At 45.2% G+C, this 26,829-nt stretch overlaps 1 protein-coding gene, 1 long non-coding RNA gene and 1 other non-coding gene across 3 annotated transcripts; 1 reads left to right on the plus strand and 2 right to left on the minus strand.

Moving 5' to 3' along the window:
- On the plus strand, positions 1 to 26,829 carry LOC129472579 (uncharacterized). Its single transcript, XR_008653977.2, has 3 exons — positions 1 to 128; positions 25,103 to 25,419; positions 26,771 to 26,829. It is a non-coding gene; the product is annotated as an uncharacterized lncRNA (long non-coding RNA).
- LOC129472782 (small nucleolar RNA U13) lies at positions 6,594 to 6,697 on the minus strand. Its single transcript, XR_008654060.1, has one exon. It is a non-coding gene; the product is annotated as a small nucleolar RNA U13 (small nucleolar RNA).
- Positions 9,044 to 21,599, minus strand: AADACL3 (arylacetamide deacetylase like 3). Its single transcript, XM_055262384.2, has 4 exons — positions 21,365 to 21,599; positions 17,785 to 18,001; positions 16,532 to 16,595; positions 9,044 to 12,184 (listed from the first exon to the last, which is right to left on the minus strand). Exons 1-4 carry the CDS (start codon positions 21,530 to 21,532, stop codon positions 11,410 to 11,412), a joined length of 1,224 nt encoding a protein of 407 aa, XP_055118359.1. The 5' UTR covers positions 21,533 to 21,599; the 3' UTR covers positions 9,044 to 11,409.

The raw sequence follows: 26,829 nt of genomic DNA on the forward strand, positions 1-26,829 counted from the left end.
GAAGCAAAATTGACCTCACAGAAACAAATCAAACCAACCACCACCACAAAAGCAGTCGCCAGAAGAACCTGGTTTCTGTGTTATCACCGCAATACTAGTATCATCCTTGCTACACTTTTACATTTGGGGTGAGTTAAAGTCTGCTACTATTTAATGAATGTTGATGTGCTTGCTCCAATCAAAGACATTTATGTACATTTATTCACCTGTTTAATCCTCACAGCAGCGCTCTGAGGCAGATGCCATTATTATACCCATTTTACAGATGAGGCACTGAAGCAAAGAGATTAAGTAGCTGCCTAACGTCACGCAGTTGTGATGGGATTTAAATCCACGCTGGTTCAGACCTAAACCAGTGGGCTCCGTTCATTTCCTATCTGCTACTTTGTAGGGGCTTGCACAAAGAATTCTGTCTTTGTGCTCGCACTGGTATAATATGCTTCATTCGCTCAGTCTTCATTCATTCATTCCACAATCATTTCCCATTCTATGTCAGGTGCTTAGCTACAGCTGCAATGCATTAGCAATTAGACCTGGGCACCATCCCCATAGAGCTCAGTCCAATGAGATAAGGGCTTTTGTCTTGCTCATTCATTAGGCAAAAAAAAGTCAAAAAGCACCAAGATATCCATCAGCAGAGGGCTGGTTCAATAAATCGTGATACATCCATATAATAAAATCCTCTGCAAGAGTTTTAAAGGCTGACTTAAAAAGATGCCTATAACATGTGGTTGAGTTAACTAAACAAAACTCTGTGTGCTATAGTATTGCTTGCTAAAAATGAAGAGGCTGGATTTCAGTAGGCAATTCAGAGAAAGTTTCCAATGGCCTTTAAACAAAAATAGAGGAACTCCACGAAACTATGTGTTCCATCTTGAAACTAAGCCTGCGGCAGGAAAAGACCATGAAGGATGTTCTGCAGATTAGAATAAACCTTTATTTAGCAGAGACCACAGTTGGGGCAGGGCTGGAGCTAGGAACAGGAGGTGTCCTTCCAATTAACATGCAGAGGAGGCATGTGTTTGGTATAATTCAATTTTTTTTTTTTTTTTGAGACAGAGTCTCGCTCTGTCACCCAGGCTGGAGTGCAGTGGCATGATCTCGGCTCACTGCAAGCTCCGCCTTCCAGGTTCATGCCATTCTCCTGCCTCAGCCTCCCAAGTAGCTGGGACTACAGGCGCCTGCCACCACGCCAGGCTAATTTTTTGTATTTTTAGTAGAGACGAGGTTTCACCGTGTTAGCCAGGATGGTCTCGATCTCCTGACCTCATGATCCATCCGCCTCGGCCTCCCAAAGTGCTGGGATTACAGGCATGAGCCACTGCACCTAGCCTGGTATAATTCAATTTTTAAAACCTTTTATTGTCACATAAAACACAAATATCAGAAAGTACGTTAAAAATAAATGTACAGATAAATGAATTATGGAATAGCAAAACCCCACAAAAAACACTGAACTGGTCAAGAAATAAAATATTGCCAGCATGCCCAAAGTACTCCATACGCCCCTCCCACTCACAACCCATTCCTCCCCTAAAGGAAACCACTCTCTTGACTTTTATAGCAATCACTTCCTTGCTTTTCTTTATATGCTTAATGCCTAAGTATGCTCTTAAACAATAATGTTCAATTTTGCCTATTTGTGGACTTTCATATAATTTCAATCCTATAGTATGTAATGAGTCTGATTTCCCCAGTAGGGTTAATATTTTTGAGATTCACGCATTTTGCATGTAGCCATGGTTGCTATGACTGCTTTATACATGATGGTCATTGAAAAGACCACCAGCATGGTTAAATAGTAAAAAGAAGAGCTTTAATGGTGATAGTAGTTTGCAAACTGCACAGAGAGACAGTCTCTAGCATGGATCAAAGGTACTCTCTCTTCCAAGAGAGGAAGGACAGGTTGGGTTTCATGCTACACAAGGCCTGTATTTATATATATTCAGCAGGTTTGGGAGGAAGCTATACATACTTATGAGTGGAACTGAGCACATGCACAATGGAAAAACATGTATGTAACATACATCTTTCCTAAACAATAATGTTTAGCTTTGCGTGTTTGTGGACTACATATAAATGGAATCCTATCGTATGTATTTACTCAAGCCTGGCTTGTTTTCCCCAATATCATTAATGTTTTTAAGATTCACCCATGTTGCATATAGACGTGGCTGCTATGACTGTTTTGTACATGATCGTCATCTGAAAGACCACCAGGATGGCTGAATAGCAGGACAGCTTTATTGGTGATACCGGTTTGCAAAGTGTGGGCTGGGTTTTAATATTAAATGAGGTGGAATTTGGCTCTTTATGTCAAAAGGTGAAATATAGGACACAAAGAGACTTTGTGCACAGCCTCTATAAGCTGGCTGAAACTGGCTATAGGTCTGCAATAACTTGTCAGAAAAGAATGTTTGTAAGGCCAGTCCTCTGTCCAATCAGAGTTGTAGTGGCCTGGGTTGTAAATCAGCCTGACAGGCCCTATTATTAGGGAGTTTAGCAAGGGTCTTTTTTTTCTATAGCCACAGGAGATTAGAAATTTGCCATGCTGAGACCAAGCGCGGTGGCTCATGCCTATAATCCCAGCACTTTGGGAGGCCAAGGCAGGTGGATTGCTTGAGCCAGGAGTTCAAGACAAGCCTGGACCACATGATGAAACCCTGTCTCTACAAAATACACAAAAATTAGCCAGGTGTGGTGGCGTATGACTGTGGTACCAGCTACATGGGAGGCTGATGTGGGAGGATTCCTTAAGCCCGGGAGGTAGAGGTTGCAGTGAGACGTCATGTTGCCACTGCACTCCAGCCTGGGTGACAGAACAAGACTTTTGTCTCAAAAAAAAAAAATTACCAGGCCAGCCAAGCTCTGAACCCTCAACCTGTAGGTAGCTTTTGTTTCCTTAGCCTTAGGGTCTTAGTTGATACAGGGGTGTCTATTTTGGTCTCTCAGATCACATGATACGTATATCCTGGTGCTCAAATTTAGCCATTTCTCTAGGGCAGTGGGTCTTAAACATTTTGGCCTCAGGACCTCTTTAGTCTCATAAAAATTATTGAGGACTCAGAGGGCTTTTTAAGTGTGGATTATATTAGTGGCACTGGAGCCAGGTTGTACCTGCTCATGAGAGCCAGTTGCGATCTCTTCCCAATCCCATGCTCTGTGAAGTCACACTGGCAGCTTGACATCAGTTGCAGTGGGAACATTTACACCACAGAATTGGCAAAGGCTACATATCAGGCTGTTGGTTTCTTCCCAGAAAACGAGTTTATCAACATGTTACTGGTCATATTCATCAATATTTACCATATTAGAAATTAAAACAGCCTGGGCACAGTGGCTCATGTGTGTAATTCCAGCATTTCGGGAGGCCAAGGCAGGAGAATTACTTGAGCCCCAGGAGCTCAAGACCAGCCTGGGCAACATGGTGAAACTCCATTTCTTAAAAAAATATATACACAAAAAATAGCCAGGCATGGTGATGCACGCCTGTAGTCCCAGCTACTAAGGAGGCTGAGATGGGAGGATCCCTTGAGCCCAGGAGTTTGAGGCTACAGGGAGCTATGATTGTGCCACTGCACGCCAGCCTGGGTGACAGAGAAAGACCCTGTCTCAAAAAAAGAAAGAAATTAAAACAGAAATTTAAAATATATTTATTAATTTCCAAATAACAAAAAAACTCATTTCATGTTAACATAAGTAATTTTTTAATAAAGATTAACTCCATTTTCCAAAACAAAAAATTTGAATAAATTTTTTGCCCATTGGTGATTTTGGTGGTCATCTGGAAAATATTGCTTTACTAAGCTGTGTAGATCTTCCAAACTATACAATGTTTTTAAAAATCACACTTGCTGCTGGGTACAGTGGCTCACACCTTGTTATACCAGCACTTTGGGAGGCTGAGGCGAGCAGATCACCTGAGCCCAGGAGTTCAAGATCAGCCTGGGCAACATGACAAAACTCCATCTTTACAAACAAATACAAAAATTAGCCAGGCGTGGTGATGCACAGCTGTAGTCCCAGCTACTCGGGAGAGTGAGGTAGGAGGATGGCCTGAGCCCAGGATGTCAAGGCTACAGTAAGCAGCGATTGCACCACTGCACTCTAGCCTGGGCAACAAAGTGAGACCCTGTCTCAAAAAAGAAAAAATCACATTTGCTAACATCATTACTGATATCTTCAGAAAAGCATTGAACTATTAGGAAGTTGTTAAGCTCACAGTGGTGGACACAAGTTTTCCAAAATTCTAGTTCTAGTTTGAAAGCTCAAAATTCTGTTATTGGCAACAATTAATCTCAGTTGTTTTCCTTGAAGCGACAGACTTACCTCATTCACCTTCAAGGAAACATCAAGGCCGGGCGCGATGGCTCACGCCTGTATTCCCAGCACTTTGGGAGGCCGAGGCGGGCGGATCACGAGGTCAGGAGATCGAGACCAACCTGGCTAACACAGTGAAACCCCGTCTCTACTAAAAAAAAAATACAAAAAATTAGCCGGGCGAGGTGGCGGGCGCCTGTGGTCCCAGCTACTCGGGAGGCTGAGGGAGGAGAATGGTGTGAACCCGGGAGGCGGAGCTTGCAGTGAGCCGAGATCGTGCCACTGCACTCCAGCCTGGGCGACAGAGCGAGACTCCATCTGGAAAAAAAAGGAAACATCAAGAAAGCATTTCCTTGGGAGGCTGAGACAGGAGAATTGCTTGAACCTGGGAGGCGAAGTTTGCAGTGAGCCGAGATCACACCACAGCACTCCAGCCTAGGCAACAGAGTGAGACTCTATCTCAAAAAAAAAAAAAAAAAAAAAAAAAATTCAAATTTAAATAATCATGGTTTGTCTGTGAATAATCATGGTCTGTCAAGTAAAAATGGTGTTTCATTAAAAAAAAAAAAAAAAAAAGGCCTGGCTAATTCATTCAGTTCACAACTCAATAATCCACACAAATGCTCTTTCTCAAGACAGCCCTCGCCCTCGGATGTGCAGCATCAGTGCCTTATTTCTATCTCTTTCCCATTTCACCACAGAGTGCTAAAAAGGCATTTGCTCAGAATGAAGATTTGATCAAAGTAGTAACTGTTACTTCTTCATCAAAGGGCATTCTTAAGTGAACTTAATTTTTTTGTTTAAACTGTGAGTGTGTGGCAGTGAAGAATAAAGGATACTAATATAATTAATGGCACTGCCTTGATTCGTGTGCAGGTGCCAGCAATTTTACCCACAAATGCTTTTGCACCATCAAAGTAAGCACTGTGGGCCAGGCGCAGTGGCTCGCACCTGTAATTCCAGCACTTTGGGAGGCCGAGGCAGGTGGATCACCTGAGGTCAGGAGTTTGAGAACAGCCTGGCCAACATGGTGAAACCCCGTATCTAATCATAATACAAAAATTAGCCAGAGGGTGGTGGTGCACACCTCCTCAGCTACTTGGGAGGCTGAGGCAGGAGAATCACTTGAACCGCGAGGTAGAGGTTGCAGTGAGCCAAGATCTTGGCATTGTACTCCAGCCTGGGTGACAAGAGCAAAATTCTGTCTCAAAGAAAAAAAAAAGCACTGTAGAAAAGGCCAAATAACAAGTTGGTATTATTATGAAAATTGTTGGCTGGGCACGATGGCTCACACCTATAATCCCAACACTTTGGGAGGCCGAGGCGAGCGGATCACGAGGTCAGGAGTTCAAGACCAGCCTGGGCAACATAGTGAAACCCCGTCTCTACTAAAAATACAAAAAATTAGCTGGGCATTGTGGCGGGCACCTGTAATCCCAGCTACTAGGGAGGCTGAGGCAGGAGAATTGCTTGAACCCGGGAGGTGGAGGTTGCAGTGAGCCGAGATCACGTCATTGCACTCCAGCCTGGGCAACAAGAGTGAGACTCCATCTCAAAAAAAAAAAAAAAAAAGAAAATTGTTTTGACCCTCCAGGCCCCTTGAAAGGGACTTGGGACCTCCAAGCATCTGTGGATCTCACTTTGAAACCCACTGCTCTAGAATAAATACGTAGGAGTGGAATTGCTACATCAGAGAGTACGTATGTGTCTCCAGCTGTACTAGATAATGCCAATTATTTTCCAGAGAGTAGTATCAATTTACATTCCCACCATGAGTGTATGGGTGTTTCCATTGCTCCACACCTTCTGGAACTTTTTCAGCATCCCAAACAGAAACTCTGTACCCATTAAGCTGTAACTCCCCATTCTCCCCTTCTCCTAAACCCCTGGTAATCTCTATTCTACTTTGTCTCTGTGAATTTGCCCAGTCTAGGTAGCTCACATAAATGGAATCATGCAATAGTTGTCCTCCTGTGTCAGTTTTCTTGCCCTGAGATAATGTTGTCAAGGTTCATCTATGTTGTAGCACGTATCAGAACTGCATTCCTCTTTATGGCTGAATGGTCTTTCCGTTGTATGTATCTAACACATTGTTATCCATTCATCTGGTGATGGACATCTGATGTGTTTTCACCTTTTGGCTTTTGTAAATAATGCTGGTATGAACATTGGTGTAAAAGCAGCTGTTTGAATCCCTGCCTTCAGTTCTTTGGGTTTATACCTAGGAGTGAAATTTGCACCACAAAACTGTTTTCTTCTCTCTTTTTTTTCCAGGTCAGATGGGTAATGTGCTGACATCATAACAAGGTTGGAGGGTGGCACATCTCACACACATACATGAACACCCAATCATCAGGCCCACGAACCACAAAAGCATCTGTTTTCCACAGCATCTGCATCATTTCTCATTCCTGCCAGCAGAGCACGAGGGTTCCCATTTCTCTGCCTCCTCATCAACACTTGTTATTTTCCAGTTTTTAAATAATAACCAGCCTCGTGGGTGTGAAGTGGTATCTCATTGTGAATTTAATTTCCCCTAATGACTAACGGTATTGAGCGTCTTGTCATGCGCTCATTGGCCATTTATATATCTACTTTAGAGAAATGTCTATTCAAGTCCTTTGCCCATTGTTTTGTTTTGTTTCATTTTTTATTTTAGGTTCAAGGGGTGAATGTGCAGGTTTTTACATGCATATATTGCAAGATCCTAGAGCTTGGGCTTCTAATGATCCTGCCATCCAAGTAGTGAACATGGTACCCAATAGGGAGTTTTCAACACTTGCCCTCCTTCTCCCTCCCCACTTTTGGAATCCCTGGTGTCCACTGTTCCCGTGTTTGTGTCCATGTGTCCCCAGTGTTGAGCTCCCACTTATGGGAAAGAACATGTGGTTTTTGGTTTTCTGTTTCTGCATTAATTCACTTAGGATAATGGCCCCCAGCTGCATCTATGTTGCCATATCATAGTACATGATTTCATTCCTTTTTCTGGCTGTGTAGCATTCCATGATGTATATATACCAATTTTCTTTTCTTGTCTTTTCAGAGATGGGGTCTCACTCTGTCACTTAGGCTGAAGTGCAATGACATGATCACAGCTCATTGCAGCCTCAACCTCCCAGGCTCAAGCAATCCCCCTATCTCAGCCTCCTGAGTAGCTGGGACTGCAGGTGCATACCACCACACCTGGCTAATTTTTGTACTTTTGCTAGGGACAAGGTTTCACCATGTTGCCCAGGCTGGTCTCGAACTCCTAGGCTCAAGTGATCCACCCGCCTTGGCCTCCCAAAGTGCTGGGATTACAGGCGTGCGCCCCTGCACCCAGCCTGTACCACATTTTCTTTATCCAATCCACACCACTGAGGGGCACCTGGGTTGATTCCATGTCTTTGCTGTTGTAAATAGTGCCGCAATAACCATACAGGTATAGGTGTCATTTTGGTAGAAGGGTTCATTTTCCTTTGGGTAAATACTTAGTAATGGGATTGTTAGGTCTAACTGTAATTCTGTTTTTAGTTCTTTGCCTTTGCTCATTTCTAAATCAGGTTTTGTGTGTGTGTGTGGCTGAGTGTTACTTCTTCCTTGAATATTACATAAATCAAACCATCTGGGCCAAGGGGTTTCTGTTTGGTTTTGTTTTTATTGGAAGGCTTTTCGATTTTAGATTCACTATCTTTATTAGGTACAAAACTACGTAGGTTTTCTGTTTCCTTTTCCAGTTTTGGTAAGTTGTATTTTTCTAGGAATTTACACGTTGCACCTAAATTTTCAAAATTTTTCACATATGTTGCTCATAATGTCTTATTATCTTTTTATATCTCTAGGGCCTGTATTAAAGTTCCCTTTATGCCTAATATTTACTATTTATGCCATTTCTCTTTTACCTTTATTGGTCGCACCAGATATTACCAATTTTATCAGTCTTTTCCAAGAGCCAAAATGTGGCATGGTTGATCATCTCTATTGTGTGATTGTTTTATTTTAGAAATTTTCCTTTAAAGATATAAAAAATAATTAAAAAAATAAAAGTAAGTATAAAAATACTTTTAAAAACTTTTTTTTTTCATTATCTTCCTTATATTTTCTTTGGATTTGTTTTGCTATCAGTTTCCTAGTTTTTTGAGATGGAGGTTTAGTTCATTAATTTTCAGTCTTTATTCCTTTCTTCTATATGCTTTTAAGACTATAAATTCCCTTAATTGTTGTTTTGAGGATATAAATTCCCTTAAATATTATTTTTCTGCCTTCCAAAGTGGACTAAACTATTTTCTATTACTTTAGTGTTTACCAAAGAAATTACCGTGCACTCATGACTTAGCAAAGTCTAATCTTGGTTGATACTTTTACCCTCCTCCCAGAAAACTCAAGGACCTTAGAACAATTTAACTCTATTTGGTCCCTTCCAGATCTATATGCTATTATGTACTTTATTTCTCTTTTAATTCTCTCTCCTACATATTTTACATTACATGAGTTATTATTATTATCATTTTATACTTAGCATTTACTTAGATTTGCCCACGTATTTGCCATTTGCATTATTTTTTATTCCATTCTGCATCTCTGACCTCCCATCCGTGATCATTTCCCTTTTTCCTGAAGAACCCTTTAGAATTTCCTTTAAAGGAGTTCTGCTAGTGACAAACTTCCTCAGTTTCTATTTATCTGAAAACATCTTTATTTCACTTTGATTCTGAAGGATATTTTCTGTGAGGGTAGAATTCCGGTTTGGTAGTTACTTTTCTTCACACTGGCTTTATTGCTGTGGTCTGGAACTGAATCTGCAATATCCATAGGTATGTCTGTACCTACTCTGTAAGATTAATGTGAGGAACATAAGAGGTGGCAAAATTAAATTGTCCAGTACAGTGCCTAGCATGTAGCTGGCCCTGGGTGAACACTGATTCCTATCCCTTTTCCACTCAATGACTCTCGTGGATGTATTGCAGGAAGGATAGTCGTGATGTGGTAAAGGAGAGGAGTGGAGAATTTCATCCCAAAATCAATCATCTAGCCATTAGGTGAAAGTACTTGATTTCTCCCATGATCTGCAGAAGGAAGCTGCCATGGGTATGAGCCCAACCAGGGGTGCTCTCAGCCTCTTAAAATGTTATACATTCCTCTCTACTGGGTAGGGCCCTGCAGTGCCTCAGCAACTCCTCACCAACCTAACTTCCCAGAAGGTCAGCTCATGTTCCTCTACCCATCTCCAGAGGGAGGGGTGAAACAAAAAAAGCAATACTCCAGGGAGGGAGCCTCTCCCAGCCTCAACTCAGAGGCCTGTCTCAGAGGCGGCCTCACCCATTGGACTCCAGTGCCCTTCAACAGTTGAGTGGCTACCACAGTGTGTGTTTTCAGGGGATAGTTCCTATTTCTCCAACAAACCCCATGCTGGTCAACTGTGAATGCAGCGAGGAGCCACCCAATGGGATTCCTCTCCGCCTCATAGTGCAGCCCAAATATTCAACTGAAAGCAAGTTAAGGGCATGCACAGGGTTTTTTGTGCCATAGCCTTGACCTTGGCCTGTAAAGACCACTAACTAACCAAGTTCAGAGTCTCCAGAAGACCAGGTGGGCCAGCAGGGGACCCTGACCATTCCTTTCAAAAGAATTTTCATTCCTAAGGAACAATTGGCCAACTTGCCCAGTGGTCCTTGACATCTCTTGCCACTTTCACGTACCCTGCCTGAGGGTTCAATTTAGCTTCTGTAGTGGAATAAGTGTTAGTGTCCACCCAACAACCATTTACCCTTCGATTAGGGAAGTTGTCACCACCTCATGCTTAGTCCAAGCACCAAGGTGAATTGACTCCACCCTCCACTCTCAGGATGGCATGGGACTTGGGAATGGTGAGTTAGGTCATTCCATTCCCTTGGCTGTGGCAACTGGACACATTGCTCAGAAAGCCAACAAAGCCATCGAGTTGCAATTAGGTTCTTTTCTGGGACTGCTGAGAATGAGGCAAGTCCATGATAATGAACTTGACCCTGGGAGAAGGTAGGCATGAAGCTGCTCAGTGCCACCGTATGAAGAGGTGAAGTTGGCATTAACACAGAGGAGAGAAGAGCAGAGCAGAGAAGACAGGACAGCTGATGGCACTGTGTGAGTTCCTGGATCAAACGTTGCCTGATGTATGCCTAGCATGCGTCACTACACTACCTAAGCCAATCTATTCTCTTTCTAATAGAGGCCAATTTGAGTTGGTTCCATGTCTTAAAAAAGAAATAGTTTTCGTGAATACATCTTCTGTTCCTTTGGCTGTCTTGACTTTGCACTGTGGACAGGGTTATCTGGTTAGACTCAGCCTTCATGGGTCTCTAACTCAGGACCCCACTTCCCTCCCAACTTCTCAAACTCTTAGAACATTGCCTTGGGGCTTCTGGTTGGAAGTCAGGCTTTGATTCCAGGAGCTCCAGAGCTCCCCAAGATGGGCAGCTGCAGGCTGTCTTCATCCACCACTAGATGCCAACCACTGTGGAAGCTCTATCCATTCTATCTTAAAGTTTCCAGCCCAGGCAGTGAAGACTCTGATCCCAGAGGCTGAGAAACAGCAGGAAAAATCACTACTGTTCACAGAAGAGAAGGTAGGTGAAGCCAGTTTCTCCACCACCACCACCACCTCACAGCAGCCTAGAGCATCAGAGCTCCTGCCTCTGAGCCACATCGGGAAAGCCTCATGAGGTTGTACATGATGCCCTTGTGCTATTCCAAAGTCCAGTCAAGTGGACACAAGTCACACACAGTCTGGATCAATCTGGGAGCCTGAACTGCCCCTTAGGGAGGCTGAGAACAGCTCTTACCTGCTGATTCACTCCCACAAACGGCCACCGAAGATTATCAGCCCAGGGTTTCCTGACAGAGAAGAGAGACAGAGAGCCCCACTCCCACCTCCAAACCTGTCTTTTCTACCATGTCCTCTGGGCATCAGGAGCACGCATTGTGTGGTTCTAGAACCCAGACTGGAAAGGTGACAGCAATCTCTACCCCCTCCCTAGCCCCATTATGCACCACCTAAATCAGCAACAGAGAGCCCTATGGGAGGCTGGATGCCAGTGGAATCCACACCGCAGTACCAGCAGAGAAGAAAGACAGTCACAGTCCCTTTATAAAATGAACTAATGCACTCAGAATTCTCGTGGAGCAGGGAAAGTGCAAGAAGCTTATGTCAATGGTGCTGAGCACTCCGTGGAAACCATCCTCCATATGGTGCCAGGTCACGGGCACTCCCAGGTCTTCCAGCCTCTTCTTGTACAATAGCGAATCGTCCCGGAGAGCATCATACTCACAGCTCACGATGCAGGTTTCTGGGAGCTGAGACACTACGTCATCTTCTGCAATCAGGGGCGAGCACATCACATCCAGGACAACACTTACTTCCAAGTAAGCAGCTTCATTCACGGGCTCATGGGGCTTCTGTCGGTAACCCCTCTTCTTAAACCTCTCAGGGATGTTTTCTGGGCCCAACCACTTTCTGTACTTATCCCAGACTTTGGCAGGCAAATGGGCACCTTTCATGATGACCTCTTGCCAGGAGAAGCTGATATCCAGGTATTGAAAATAACAGTAGCAGATGAAACTCCAGGTGAGCACTGGGATGTTTTTCCTGTCTTGAAATGAAGGGGTTTGTAAATCCAGGGCTTGGAGAGTGGCATAGATCAGGATCTGAGCCCGAATCCGGGGCAGATCTGGCCTGTCCACAAGTTTTTGACAAACCACTGTGGCTATTGACCCTCCCAAACTGTCACCGCAGACCACAACCCGGGCTGGATCCGCTCCATATGCATCCAGGGACTTCAGGAAGTGGATGGTGGCCACCAAGCAGTCTCTTACTGGCACTGGAAACTTATGCTTGGGTAACTTGCGGTAACTAAAAAGGAGTCAAGGAACACAGTTGATAATGCCCCAGCAGATCCAAAAATATCAGCGTCTAGCATCTTTTAGCCCAAATTAGTCCGTTCACTTCCCTTTGTGAAACTTGAGCGGGTAAAGTTAGGTGTGAGGCTTAAATGAGACGAGACACATAAAGCCCACATACCTAGGCAGGTGCCATTCCTACTGTCTCAATGCCCTAATGGGGGACCTGTGTCACGAGACATCCACCAATTGGCCAACAATGTAAATATCACCCACACTAGCCCCATCTTCCTGAACCTGCCTCATGTTGCTTCTCTGACTCACCTGCTCCTGCTTCCTGTTTTATGATTCTTGTATGAGCAACTTCAAGGCCTGCTTGGGTTTTTAATTAATCATGCCATACCTACAGATTTTGTTACAGGGGATCTTGTAGACTTACATACAGCACGTTGGCCAGGCCGGTGGCTCATGCCTTTAATTTCAGCACTTTAGGCGCCGAGGTGGGCCGATCCCTTGAGTCCAAGAGTTCAAGGCCAGCCTGGGCAACATGGTGAGACCCCCATCTCTACAAAGAATATAAAAAATTAGCTGGGTGTGGTGGTGGATACCTGTAGTCCCAGCTACTCAGGAGGCTGAGGCAGGTGGATCCCTTGGGCCTGGGAGGTTGAGGTTGCAGTGAGCTGTGATCATGCCACTGCACTCCAGCCTGGGCGACAGAGTGAGACCCTGTCTCAAAGAAGAAAAAAAAGCAGGCCCTCAAATAATGTCATTTCATTCAACATTGTTTCATTATACTGATGAAAGAAAGAAAAATGATTCCAGTCTGGGCTACTACCGTTTGTGTGGAGTTTGCACATTCTCCTCATGTCTGTGTGGGTTTTCTCCCGGTCCTCCAGTTTCCTCCCACATCCCAAAGATGTGTATGTTACATTCATGAGCATGTCTAAATTGTCCCAGTCCAGGTAAATGTGGGTGTAGGGGTGAGTGTGCCCTGTGATAGGAGGGCGTCCTGTCCAGGGTTGGTTCCTGCCTTGTTCCCTGAGCTGCAGGGATAGGATCCAGCCACCCACAACCCTGAACTGGAATAAGTGCGTTGGAAACCGAATAGATGAAGGAATATAAATTATTGCAAAATAAAAATGCATAAAGTCAGCCGGGTGCAGTGGCTCACGCCTGTAATCCCAGCACTTTGGGGGGCCGAGGCAGGCAGATCACCTGAGGTCAGGAGTTCAAGACCAGCCTGACCAACATGGAGAAACCCCGTCTCTACAAAAAACACAAAATTAACTGGGCATGGTGGCACATGCCTGTAATCCCAGCTACTCAGGAAGGCTGAGGCAGAAGAATCCCTTGAACCCGGGAGGGAGAGGTTGTGGTGAGCTGAGATCACGCCATTGCACTCCAACCAGGGCAACAAGAGCGAAACTCTGCCTCAAAAAAATAAATAAATAAATAAATAAATAAAAATAAAAATAAAATAAATAAAATAAATAAATTATATATATATATATATATATATATGTATTTATAAAGTCAGCCAAGCACAGTGGCTCACGCCTTTAATCCCAGCACTTTGGAATGCCAAGGCAGATGGATCACCTGAGCTCAGGAGTTCAAAACCAGCCTGGGCAACATGGTGAAACCCTGCCTCCACCAAAAATACAAAAAATTAGCCAGGCGTGGTAGTGTGTGTTTGTGGTCCCAGCTACTCAGGAGGCTGAGGCACAAGAATCACTTGAGCCCGGGAGGCGGAGGTTGCAGTGAGCCGAAACTGCACCACTGTACTCCAGCCTGGGTGACAGAGTGAGATCTCATCTCAAAAAAAAAAAAAAAATGCATAAAGTCTACAATAATCATACATCTGCACAAAAATAAATGGTGCAGTACAGAAGCTCTCAGTGAAGCTGCCACACTTGTGAGTGTTTGGTTTTGAACTGGGAGACAGTCAGAGGTACTCCTGACAATTTTCACCTTGCAAACATTTATTCCTAGATTTAACCCACCACCAGAATGACCACCATTACTCACTGATTCACCAAAAATTGGGTAAATAATTATCTTCTTGTTTTTATTAATCTTTTTAAAATATATGTATAGCTCACATTTATTTCAATTTTTAATATTAGCAGGTTTTCGTCTTTATTTAGAAGCTTAGGGCAGGCATAGTGGCTCACATCTGTAACCTCAGCACTTTGAGAAGCTGAGGAAGAAGGATTGCCTGAGCTCAGAAGTTTGAGACCAGCCTGGGCAACATGGCAAAACCTCGTCTCTATTACAGAAAATTATAAAATAGAAAAGTAGTAAAATAAATTTTTTTAAAAATTTTTAATAAATTAGCTGGTGTTTTTGTGACCAGAATTCTACCATCAGAGCTTAATTCTGTTTATATCAATTAGCCTAGGTTTTGTAATAGGTAAAATTGGTTTCACTCCAAGTCACAGTTCCAAGAACCTGTTGACATGTTGAGGACTGACTGTACCATCAGAGGCCAGAGATACACAGCACTCTTCCAAACAAGCTACGCACACTCAACACCATTGCTGCCCTGCCTACCTGGTATTGCTAAGAGATTCCAGAAATTCAGGTTTTGTGAGAAAGTTCACTATTTTCAAAGGCTGGCCACAAATTAAAAAAAGAAGAAGAAGAAGAAGAACACTCTATGGGAGCAACAAATAAAACTTCCGTCAGCCGTTTCCATTCCATACCCCCATTTCAGGCCACCTGGGAATAGGACATCCTGGAAAGCAATGCCCTTAACTCCAAAATCCTGTCTACCTTGGATTTAGAAAATAACTTTCTGGCAGAGACTTGCTAGCGTGTTCTACTGACAATCTCTTGGTTTGGCACAACCAGAATGATAAGGTGTCCAGCAATACCCCATGGCAGAAACCCTTCTGGAGCTGAGAATTGTAAAGTCAGGGGTTTATCCAGGTCTCTCTCTCATCTCATCTCTTCATTTTCTTTTCCTTTTTTTTTTTTTTTTTGAGACGGAGTCTCACTCTGTCACCCAGACTGGAGTGCAGTGGTGCCACCTCGGCTCACTGTAACCTGTGCCTTCCAGGTTCAAGTGATTCTCCTGCCTCAGCCTCCTGAGTAGCTGAGACTACAGGCACACGCCACCATGCCTGGCTAATTTTTGTATCTTTAGCAGAGACAAGGTTTCACCATGTTGGCCAGGCTGGTCTTGAACTCCTGGCCTCAAGTGATCCACCCACCTTGGCCTCCCAAAGTGCTGGGATTACAGGCATGAGCCACTGCGGCCAGCTTCAGTTTTCTACTCTCCTCAGGTAGCAGTGCCATAAGAAAGCTGGCAGATGTACCCCCACTGAGACGCAGAGAACTGATATTTCTTTAGAGTGTGTACCTTTAAATGAACAGGGGAACTTAACCAGGAGGAACCACGTGTGTGATGCTGCATCAGGCAGCAGGGCAGGGGGCACAATGCCCACCGCGCCCTCTTTGAGGCTCCAGGCTGGGTGGTGACTGTCAGAGATCCGTTAGGAGAGACAATGGGTTTGCTTTTGTTTTTGTTTTTCTCACTTTCTTCAGCGGGTCTCAGCCAGGGGGACCTCCCTTTTGGGAGCACTTGGAAGTGAATATGGCAGCATTTCAGGTTGTTTGAGTGATGGTGCGGGGTACCACGGGCATTTAGCAGAAGGAGGTGCAGGGTTATTTTACTCAAAGAAGAGCTATGTCGCCCAGGTGTTCCTGCAGTGAAACTCTGCACCTGATCTGCTTAAAAAAGACCATCTCCTACTCAGCTTCCAAATGCACAAAACACCTCTGTTTAAACAAACCCAAGGCCCACAGGCACAGAGGAAGGGGGTTCCCCATTCTCTGTCTCTCCATCTCTCTTCACCTCCCCTTGTTTTTCTCTCACTCTCTTTTTCTTGTTTCGTTTTGTTTGTTTTAAGACAGGGTCTTGTTCTGTCACCCAGGCTGAGTGTAGTGGCGCAATCACGGCTCACTGCAACCTCCCAGGCTCAGGTGCTTCTTCCGCCTCGGCCTCCCAAGTAGCTGGGACTACAGGCATATGCCACCACACCTGGCTAATTTTTGTATTTTTTTGTAAAAATGGGGTCTCACTATGTTGCCTAGGCTGGTCTGAACTCCTGGGCTCAAGCATTCTGCCCACCGTGGCCTCCCAAAGTGTTGGGATTACAGGCGTGAGCCACCACACCCAGCCGCCTTCTTTTTCTCTCTTCACTGGCTTCTCCCAGCCCATCCCCACCTCTGGGCTTCCTCCAGCTCCCATCTGCTCCCACCCCCAACCACCCACCCCCATTTCTACTTCCCACCCCATCTCTCCACATCAGAGCCTTGCTCCTTGCTGGCTCCCTGGGATCTCCCCTTTACTCACCCAACTGCCAGAACCACAGAGTCACTCTCCTTGCACAAACGAGAGCATATGCCATGGTGGGTTTCTAGAAAATAAATGGTTTTTAACATTCACTAGGAAGCCTTCCTTTGCCAGCCGTTGTCGCTGTCTTCTTCCTACAGACACAGCCCTTGGGCCGAGGCTGACTAGCTTTTCCTCTACTCCAGCAAACTTCCGGTCAATCTTCTCACTGATTCTCCTTCGTGGTACTGCCTGAACAACTTTCTCTAAGATGCCCACCCTCCGGTCCATCCTATAAGCCATTAAAAATATCTGTGAAGCTGTTTGACTGTAGAATGCAGAGGTTTAGGGTGTGAGCTCTGGATTCAGACCGGAGTTCAGATCTCAACTTTGCCTCTTTCCAGCTTGAGCTAACATAGCGCCTAGCAAGTCTCTTAACCTCCTGAGGCTTGATTTCCTCATCTGTGAACTGGGATAATGAAAATATCTAACTCAGAGTGTTGGAGTTGGAATGAGATCATCCACATATAGGCTTCTCACAGTGCCTGCATGTAATTAGTAGTATTAATAAATATTGCTTAATAAATACTGGCTGTTACTATCATTCTCATACAGACCAAACCACACCACCATTGCATTAAATCTCTTATTCTCAGAGGCTCCCACACTGGGACCCTGGCATTCTACAGATTAGAAAGCACTGCTGAAAGCAAATAAAGGTGTTTCCTCTCCCCCAATTCCCTGGGGGTAATAATTAAGATAGTAAAATTGTCTCAATAGTGACTTTTTCTTCTCATTAATTTTTCTCAAATCTTCCTGTTTGTCTGTACCAGAATTTGTCTTAGCAAAACCTGATGTGAAACAAAATGCTGTGTTTTAATTCTTTTCATTTAAAATATCCTTATTTCCAACTAAATAGAGGTGGTGATTATAAGTAAAGTAGTGATATACACATGTATATATTTATATGTACATACATATGTACACATATAAATGCAAGTAAGGGTACATTTCAGGATCTTTACCTTACAGTATCCTTCCTTATATTACAGTATTGTTAATTTAACTAAGGATTACATTTATGTAAATAAGGAGATACATAAGAGGGCAATATATGCCATATTTTTGCCCCCTCAATGATCTGCAAACCATGAACTGCCCTGGTGTTCCCTGGTAATAACAGCAGACTTTAAGTCCCAGGAAGATGCCCATTCTTCCAGGTTATGTTAAGGGGTGCCACCACCCTTTAGGACATCTGAGAAAAGCGTTCTTACTCAAGCTCCCCATGAAACCCCCGCCACCGTGGTAGTACAAGATGCCAGGCTTCAGGGTGCAGGTGGATGCCTTGGGCTGGTACAGCTTCACAGGGATTGTCCCAAAGCGGAAATCCGTGACCACAACATCGGGGTCGTACTTTAGCGGCAGCAGATCTTGCATGAAACAGACAAATTGGGGCATAGAACAGATTCTGAGCTTCTCAAAAATCATCCCCTGTTGGAGAGAGAAGAAGAAATGGGTCGAGATGGGTTTCTTCATAGGCCGTCTGGAGTCTGGCCTTCACACCTGCCCTCCACAGGTGGCAAAAGGAGTTTTTGGAAACTGCAGTCAGATTGGATCACAGCCCTACTCAAGCCCTCAGTGCCCTCAGGACAACTGCAGGAAAATCCACTCCCATGCAGGCCCAGGTGGCCATAGCACCAGCCAACCCCCTTCAACCCACGCCCCTGACACCTTCCACTGCAGCCACTACAAGCCAGGCTTCTGGGAACCCTTGATGGTCTCTCTATTTGCAACACCCACTTCCACCATGAGGCCCTGCTCCACCTCAGCCTGGGCACAACATCTGTTTCCAGGGAGGCCTTCCTGTGCCGTCCCAGCCAATCTGGCCACCCCAAGCCTGTGTAGCTAACTATAGTGTGGGTACATTTTTTAAAAACAGGAAGGAGGAGTTCATATCTTTTGAAAATGCCTACTGAAAATTTTTAGGATAAAATAATATGATGTCCATTGGCTTGTTAAATAAATGAAAATGAGGGAAAAGTTAGAGACATTTAGGGACACAGGGAAGGGAGACAGGCCGGGAGTCAGTGATGGTGACACTGGAGAGGGGGCACCCTGTTCCCCTTTGGTATATGTCAAAGTTTGCATAAAGAGTTGAAAATACAAACAGGCACAGTGGCTGATGCCTATAATCTCAGCACTTTGGGAGGCCAAGGCTGCTGGATCACTTGAGGTCAGGAGTTCAAGGCCAGCCTGGCCAACATGGTGAAACCCAGTCTCTACTAAAAATACAAAAATTAGCCAGGTGTGGTGGTGGCCTCCTGTATTCCCGGCTACTCAGGAGGCTGAGGCGGAAGAATCTCTTGAACCCTAGAGGCAGAGGTTGCAGTAAGCAGAGATCACGCCATTGCACTCCAGCCTGGACAACAAGAGTGAAACTCCAGCTCAAAAAAACAGTTAAAAATACGTAAATAAAGAGGGCTCCCCCTCTGGGTATCCTTTCCAGTGTTTCCTAATCCTTGTCTGTGCCACAGCCATTTTGGCCATGGGTGAAAAGCTGCAGGCCTCATTTGAGAACTTTTTTTTTTTTTTTGGAGAGACAGAGGCCTCGCTATGTCATCCAGGCTGGTCTCAAACTCCTGGACTCCAACAATCCTCCCACCTCAGCCTCCCAAAGTGCTGGGATTACAGGTGTAAGCCACCACACCCAGCCCAGAACATTTTTAAATACATAAAATAAATACATGGGATTATAAAGAAAACAGTTTTATTTAAATATACTTATCAAAATATTAAAATGTATGTCATAATAATATAGGTGCTTCCTTACCAGCACATAGAGTAATAAGATCTAACTGCTGCCAGATACTACCCTAGTTTCAAAGAAATGAGGAGAATACATGAGTTTTCACAATATCTAATAGGCTATGCAACTATGTCTGATTCCTCTTGGTGACAAAGTCGAGGTTTGGCTTTCAGGACTGTGTTTTGTTGCCTTCATTCCTCATGAAAAGAATTTCAGTTGGAAGTTAGTTGTGAAAATGGGGTAATTTTGACCCCATCCAAATCCATGACCCCCTTGTGTTCTGTGACCCCGGGGGCTCAAGGAGCCCCAGGAGAGAAGAGCTGCTTGGCTCCCCTGATGGGTTTTGCTGTCCTCCTTGCATTCTCCACTTTGGGAAGCTGTTTATCTGTAGCTTGTTCACTTGTGGGTTAGCTTCTTTATAGACCACTTCCGCGTCCCCCACCGCCTGGACCCCGCAAGCTCCCTAAAGGCAGACCTGTGGGAACTTTACCTCTCTCGCCTGTCATTGGCCGTAGAGCCCAGAACTGGCGCAGGACACACAGCAGTTGCATAACACATCTTTGCATAAAAAATAAAAGAATCAACAAAGAGTAACAATGGCTACTATTTACGGAGGGCTCCCTCTGTGCCAGGCATTCTAATAAGCCTTCTGGAGAGGGTTATTCATGGAGTCTCCACAAAATGCTGTGAAGTAGGAGCTCCTTTCCCTACTTTGCAAAGGAGGAAATCGAGTCACTGTATTTGGGAGCCTGGACTACAGAATCTGAGAGTCAAGGGCAGGAAAACCCAGGACCCAGTCACTGCATCTTATAAAAGCTGACTCTGGAGATCAGAAGCCTTGAGTTCCCGGGATCTTCTCTTTTAGGTAATAGCTACATTCTTCTGAACAGCATAGAAGAAACACCTAGGGTGTCTCCCCTTTTTTTTTTTTTTTTTTTTTTTTTTTTTTGAGATGGAGTCTCGCTCTGTCGCCCAGGCTGGAGTGCAGTGGCGCAATCTCGGCTCACTGCAAGCTCCGCCTCCCGGGTTCACGCCATTCTCCTGCCTCAGCCTCCTGCATAGCTGGGATTACGAGCGCCCGCCACCACGCCCGGCTAATTTTTTGTATTTTTAGTAGAGACGGGGTTTCACCATGTTAGCCAGGATGGTCTCAATCTCCTGACCTCGTGATCCGCCCGCCTCGGCCTCTCAAAGTGCTGGGATTACAGGCGTGAGCCACCGCGCCCGGCCTAGGGTGTCTCTTGAGAAGAGGCACTGGCAATTGCTTTTCGTTATGTAAGAAACTTACAAAAAATATTTTGTATATTCAGTTTCTGTCAAGGTACAAGAAAAAGTACAAGAAATCCATATTGGCAACACCTACACAGTTCCATTTACAGGTATTTTAACAAATTACACCAGAAGCAGAATCAAACTATATTCCTTAGGCAGCTTTCTAGCTCTCAGAAGCAACGACATATTTTTAAAGTCACATTCTGTAGTTTTGCTCACCGGCACTAATTTACTCATCTGCTACCCATTTACTTTGTGGCTTGCTGGCTCTAGCTAGCAGGTAGATAGCAATGGGGGCCCAGAGACTCAGGAAAATTCATTTGTATCTTCACAACTTCTGAGAGTGGCGAGTGCTGTGAATAATATGGAAACATTTATGGACACATGAACTGTACACTTAAAAATAGGAAAGATGGTAAATTTTATATGCATATTTTACCTCAATTTTAAAAATAAAACAAACCAACAACAAAAAAAGAAAGTCAGCTGGGAGACACTCAGGTGAATAGAACCAGACTGGTTTTTTCCTTCTGTTAACTGAGAAAGCAGGTCATTCTTTGAATTTTGTGGATATTAGCCAGGGCCAGCTTCAGAAACACCCAAAGAGGCTGAGAACCACCTAATAGGGATTATGCACGTTTCACAAGGTCTGATCAGCTGTCACTGCGGGCCCCACGATAGCGGTGTTCACTCAGCTAGAAGTTGCCGGTGTGTGATTTTTCCTGCCGCCTTCCTTAATGGTCAGCTGGAGGGGACACATAAAGCACAAAACTCACCCATGTCAACAGCAGCTGGAGGATGCAATGGAGGACTCTCAGTTTCACAGGGTGGCCAACCGCTGCAGGGATGTGCACCATGAAAAAATGGCTGCAAATGACCCACAGAGTGACCCCTAGTGAGAACACGCAGGCTGCTGCGAGGAAGACCAGGGGCAGGACCCACATGCTGCTTCCAGCTCGGAGCGGGCTGAGAGGAAGCTGTGCGCAGCGTAAACCACTTAGGACACGGTTCGGAGCCAGCAGACCTCCTCCACTTATAAGTCACACCTGTCCTCCCCCACCTCCCTGGGTCCCACAAACACTGGCCCAGCCCAGGTGAGTCACAGGCTCAGGTGAGGATGTGGTTCTAGGTCAGGGCCCATGCAGAGAAGAAAGTGGCCTATCCAGCTGGATCCAGCCAGAAAAGAAAGTTCTAGAGTCCCAGCTTACAATCTGGCACTGCTAAGTAGAAATAGTCTTGGGTAAGCCACCAAGTCACAATGGACATCACAAACACAATTCCTCCCACCGGCCTTCGGACCTCATCCCCCCACTCCGTGATTCAACTCCAGCTTACCATCCATCCATCAGCCTGTGGAGGAGGCCCCAGAGCTGGTGTACGGCAAGCCATTCTCTGTACACCATTCTTCCCCTAGACCTCGGCTAGGCTCCATGCCTCCCCTCTGGCTGGTCTCTGCTCAAATGTCGCCTTCTCAGTGAGGCCATCCCTGGCAATCTTATTCAAAATTTAACTCCCACCAGCATGCCTACGCCCACCTTCCCCAGCCCTACCTTCCCCATCCCCCACCCTTTCCATCCCCCACCTTCCACATCCCCCACCTTCCTCATCCTCCACCTTCCCCATCCCCCATCTTCCCCATCCCCCACCTTCCTTACCCCCCACTGCTTGGTTTTTCCCTGTGACCTTTATCATCACCTGCCTCACTTGTCTGTTTATTGTCTGGGAGGACAGGAACTTTCTTTTTGTGCCATTTTATCACCAGAGGCCGGATTGGGGCTTGGTACTTTGTAGGTGCTCAGCAAATGCCTGTGGAGTGGGAGAATGAATAGACAGGCTTTGTCCTCTTTCTTGCAAATCTGGGAAACTGTGCTTGCTTGCCTTTCCAGGTCTGGTCAGAGGTTGATGTCACCATTGGAAATCTTCCCTAACAACCAAGTCCCACATCTGCAGTAACAATAGCAATATCTGCTGTGTCTCCTGCCTCCCAGCTTGAGTGAGACAGTAGTGGTTCTCAGACAGGGGAGATTTTACCTCCCAGAAGATATGGGAATATCAGAAACATTTTTGTGGTCCCCACTCAGGAAGGGGCAGAGGGCTGGTGCTGGAGTGTCATAGACAAGAGGCCAGGGATATTGCCAAATATCCTGCAATTCACAAAGACTTATGCAGTCCAGCAAGGCAATAGTACAGTGGTTGAGAAACCCTGCATTTGCAACACTTGGATTTGAATCCTGGCTCTGCCAGACGCCAGCATGCTGATCATGAGCAAGTTAAGTGCACTCAGCCTCAGTTTCTAAGTTTGTCAAATGGGGATAATAATAGTACTCCCCACTCCATAGGACTGTTGGCTGCCTCAAGAACACCAGCCTGTGTCAAGCACTAGTATGAGTCTGGCACGTGGGAAGACTTAATTAGATGTCAGGAAGCCAGCCTGAAGCTCTCTTTCTTTCTTTCTTTCTTTCTTTCTTTCTTTCTTTCTTTCTTTCTTTCTTTCTTTCTTTCTTTTTTTGACATGGGGTCTCACGCTGTCACCCAGGCTGGACTGCAGCAGTGCAATCTTGGCTCACCGCAACCTCCATCTCCCAGGCTCAAGTAATCCTCCCACCTCAGCCTCTGGAGTAGCTGGGACTACAGGTGTGCACCACCATGCATGCCCGTCTAATTTTTATTTTTGTTTATTTGTGTGTGTGTGTGTGTGTGAGAGACTGAGTCTCACTCTGTCACCCAACCTGGAGTGCAGTGGCACAATCTCAGCTCATTGCAACCTCCGCCTCCTGGGTTCAAGCAATTCTCCTGCCTCAGCCTCCCAAATAGCTAGGACTACAGGCGTGTGACACCATGCCAGCTAATTTTTTTGTATTTTTAGTTATTTTTTATTTTGTTATTTTAGTAGAGACAGGTTTTCGCCATGTTGGCCAAGCTGGTCACGAACTCCTGACCTCAGGTGATCCACCCGCTTTGGCCTCCCAAAGTGCTGGGTGTCACCCGTGTCTGTGTGAAGAGACCACCAAACAGGCTTTGTGTGAGCAACAAGGCTGTTTATTTCACCTGGGTGCAGGCAGTCTGAGTCCGAAAAGCGAGTCAGTGAAGGGAGATAGGGGTGGGGTTGTTTTATAGGATTTGGTTGGGTAGTGGGAAATTACAGTCAAAGGGGGTTTTTCTCTTACGGGCGGGGGCGGGGGTCACAAGGTGCTCAGTGGGGGAGGTTCTGAGCCAGGAGAAGGTTTCACAAGGTTAATGGCTCAGTTGAGGTGGGGCAGGAACGAATCACAATGGTGGAATGTCATCAGTTAAGGGAAGAACCAGCCATTTTCACTTCTTTTATGATTCTTCACTTGCTTCAGGCCATCTGGATGTATATGTGCAGGCTTGGGCTCAGAGGCCTGACATTCCTGTCTTCTTATATTAATAAGAAAAATAAAACAAAATAGTGTTGAAGTGTTGGGGCAGTGAAAATTTTTCAGGGTAGTATGGAGAGATGATGGGTGATGTTTCTCAGGGCTGCTTCAAGGGAGATTAAGGGCAGCATGGGAACCTAGAGTGGGAGAGATCAAGCTGACAGAAGATTTTGTGGTAAAGGGCAATATTGTGGGGTTGTTAAAAGGAGTATTTGTCATATAGAATGACTGGTGATGGCCTGGATACGGTTTTGTATAAATTGAGAAACTTAACAGAAGATACAAGGTCCAAATAAAAGAAGGAGAAAAATAAGTATTAAAGGACTAAGAATTGGGAGGAACCAGGACATCCAACTAGAGAGTGCCCAAGGGGATTGAGCATAATTACTTGCTCGGTTGGTGAGTTTTTGGGAAAAAACCATTAGTCTATTTTACCTTTTCTGAAGATTGAGGACTAAGCATGGGCATCACATGGCACCTGGCCAACTCCACTGCTGTGTCTGTCTCCATGGGAGGGAATGGAGTCCTTCAACTGCAGCATGAGAGAGGTGCGTGTAACCAATTGCCTTGTGTCAGCTACCCCAGGAGAGACTCACTGGCCATGGGGGCTTTGCTGGCCATGGGGACACACTATTGACACTTATTTTTTTCTAACATTTATTTTAGGTTCAGGGGTACATGTGCAGATTTTTTATATAGGTAAATTGCATGTCACAGGGGTTTGGTGTACAGATTATTTCATCACCCAGGTAATGAGCATAGTACTCGACAAGTAATTTGTCAATCTTCTCCATCTTCCCATCCTTCACACTCAAGTAGGTCCCGGTGTCTCTTCCTTTCTTTGTGACCATGAGTTCTCCATGTTTAGCTCTGACTTATAAGTGAGAACATGTGGTATTTGGTTTTCTGTTCCTGAGTTTCACATAGGATAATGGCCTCCAGTTCCATCCATGTTGCTGCAAAGGACATAATCTCATTCTTTGTCATGGCGTTGTAGCATTCCATGGTGTATATGTACCACATTTGAAGCTGATCATCCTCTGCCTCTTCTCTATGTAAGTCAAGCCTTGCTCCATTCAGTGTTTAACTAGATTGTGTTTCCTTTGGCCATTCCAGTACCAAGATGCAATGGGCAGAAGTGTTTGGAGCTCTCCCCTGGAACTGGTAACTGGTACACAGCGTTCTGCTTCACAATGATGTCTTTAACCAACAGCCAGTGAAGACCTGAGGTTTGCCAACAACCACATGAGTGGCCAAGGAAGCTGATCTTTCCTCAGCTGAGCATTGAGATGACGGCAGCCCTGGCTGACACTTGATTACATCCCATGAGAGATCCTGAGCCAGAGACTCCCAGCAAGGCTGTGTTCAGACTGCTGCCCCACGAAAACAGGGAAATAGTGAATACTTGCTGTTTTTAGTTGCAAAGATCTGGGGTAATTTGCTATGTAGTAGTAGATAACTGATACATATTTTTAATACCCAAATTAGGGGAGTACAAAAACCTAAAAATGTGTTGGTAATTTTTAATGTTTATTTATTTATTTGTTTGAGACGGGGGTCTCACTCTGTCACCCAGGCTGGAGTGCAATGGCATGATCATAGCTCACTGCAGGCTTGACTTTCCAGGCTCGGGTGATTCTCCCACCTCAGCTTCCCAAGTAGCTGAGACCACAGGCATGTGCCACCATGCCCAACTAATTTTTTGTATTTTTTGTAGCAACGGGATTTCACCATGTTGCCCAGGCTAGTCTTAAACTCCTGGACTTAAGCCATCTTCCTCGGCCTCCCAAGGTGCTGGGATTACAGGTATGAGCCACCGCACCTGGCCAAAACATGGTTGTAAACTTAACCTTGGGCAGAGTGGTATGGCTTACATTTAATGAAGTTGAGATGCCAGGGTTTCCCCAGCACTATTTGGAGAAGAAAATCCAAAGTCTTATGGAGATGGGACTGTTGGACTGGATTTCTCTTTTGCAACCTGCATGATCACTCCCCAACTACAAATGCCAAGAAGTCACAGTAGACAGTTCCCTCACTAACACACCAAGAAACTCATTTTTGAGGAGGACATCTATACCCTTAAAAATGTCTGAGGCCAGGGGCAGTGGCTCATGCCTGTAATCCCTGCACTTTAGGAGGCCGAGGCAGGTGGATCACCTGAGGTCAGGAGTTCAAGACCAGCCTGGCTAACATGATGAAACCCTGTCTCTACTAAAAATGCAAAAAAGTAGCCGGGTGTGGGTGGGGAACCTGTAATCCCAGCTACTCAGGAGGCTGAGGCAGGAAAATCACTTGAACTCAGGAGGCGGAGGTTGCAGTGAACCAAGATCACGTCGCTGCACTCCAGCCTGGGCAACAAGAGCAAAACCCCGTCTCAAAACAACCAACCAAACAAAAAAAATGTCTCTGATTATTCTCCTTGGTAAGCAGGTATGACTGTGGAGGAGGCCACACTGAGATGGTCTTTCTAACTTTATTCAAGATAATGGGATCTGTGATGGTTAATACTGAGTGTCAACTTGATTGGATTGAGGGATGCAAAGTATTGATCCTGGGTGTGTCTGTGAGGGTGTTGCCAAAGGAGATTAACATTTGAGTCAGTGGGCTGGGAAAGGCAGACCCACTCTTGATCTGGGTGGGCACTATCTAATCAGCTGCCAGTGCAGCTAGAATATAAAGTGGCAGAAAATGTGAAAAGATGAGATGGGCCTAGCCTCCCAGCCTACATCTTTTTCCCGTGCTGGACCCTTCCTGTCCTCGAACACTGGACTCCAATTTCTTCAGTTTTGGGATTCGGACTGGCTCTCCTTGCTCCTCAGCTTGCAGACGGCCTATTATGGGAC

Source organism: Symphalangus syndactylus, chromosome 22, assembly GCF_028878055.3.
Source record: "Symphalangus syndactylus isolate Jambi chromosome 22, NHGRI_mSymSyn1-v2.1_pri, whole genome shotgun sequence".
In the NCBI taxonomy this organism is placed as follows: domain Eukaryota; kingdom Metazoa; phylum Chordata; class Mammalia; order Primates; family Hylobatidae; genus Symphalangus; species Symphalangus syndactylus.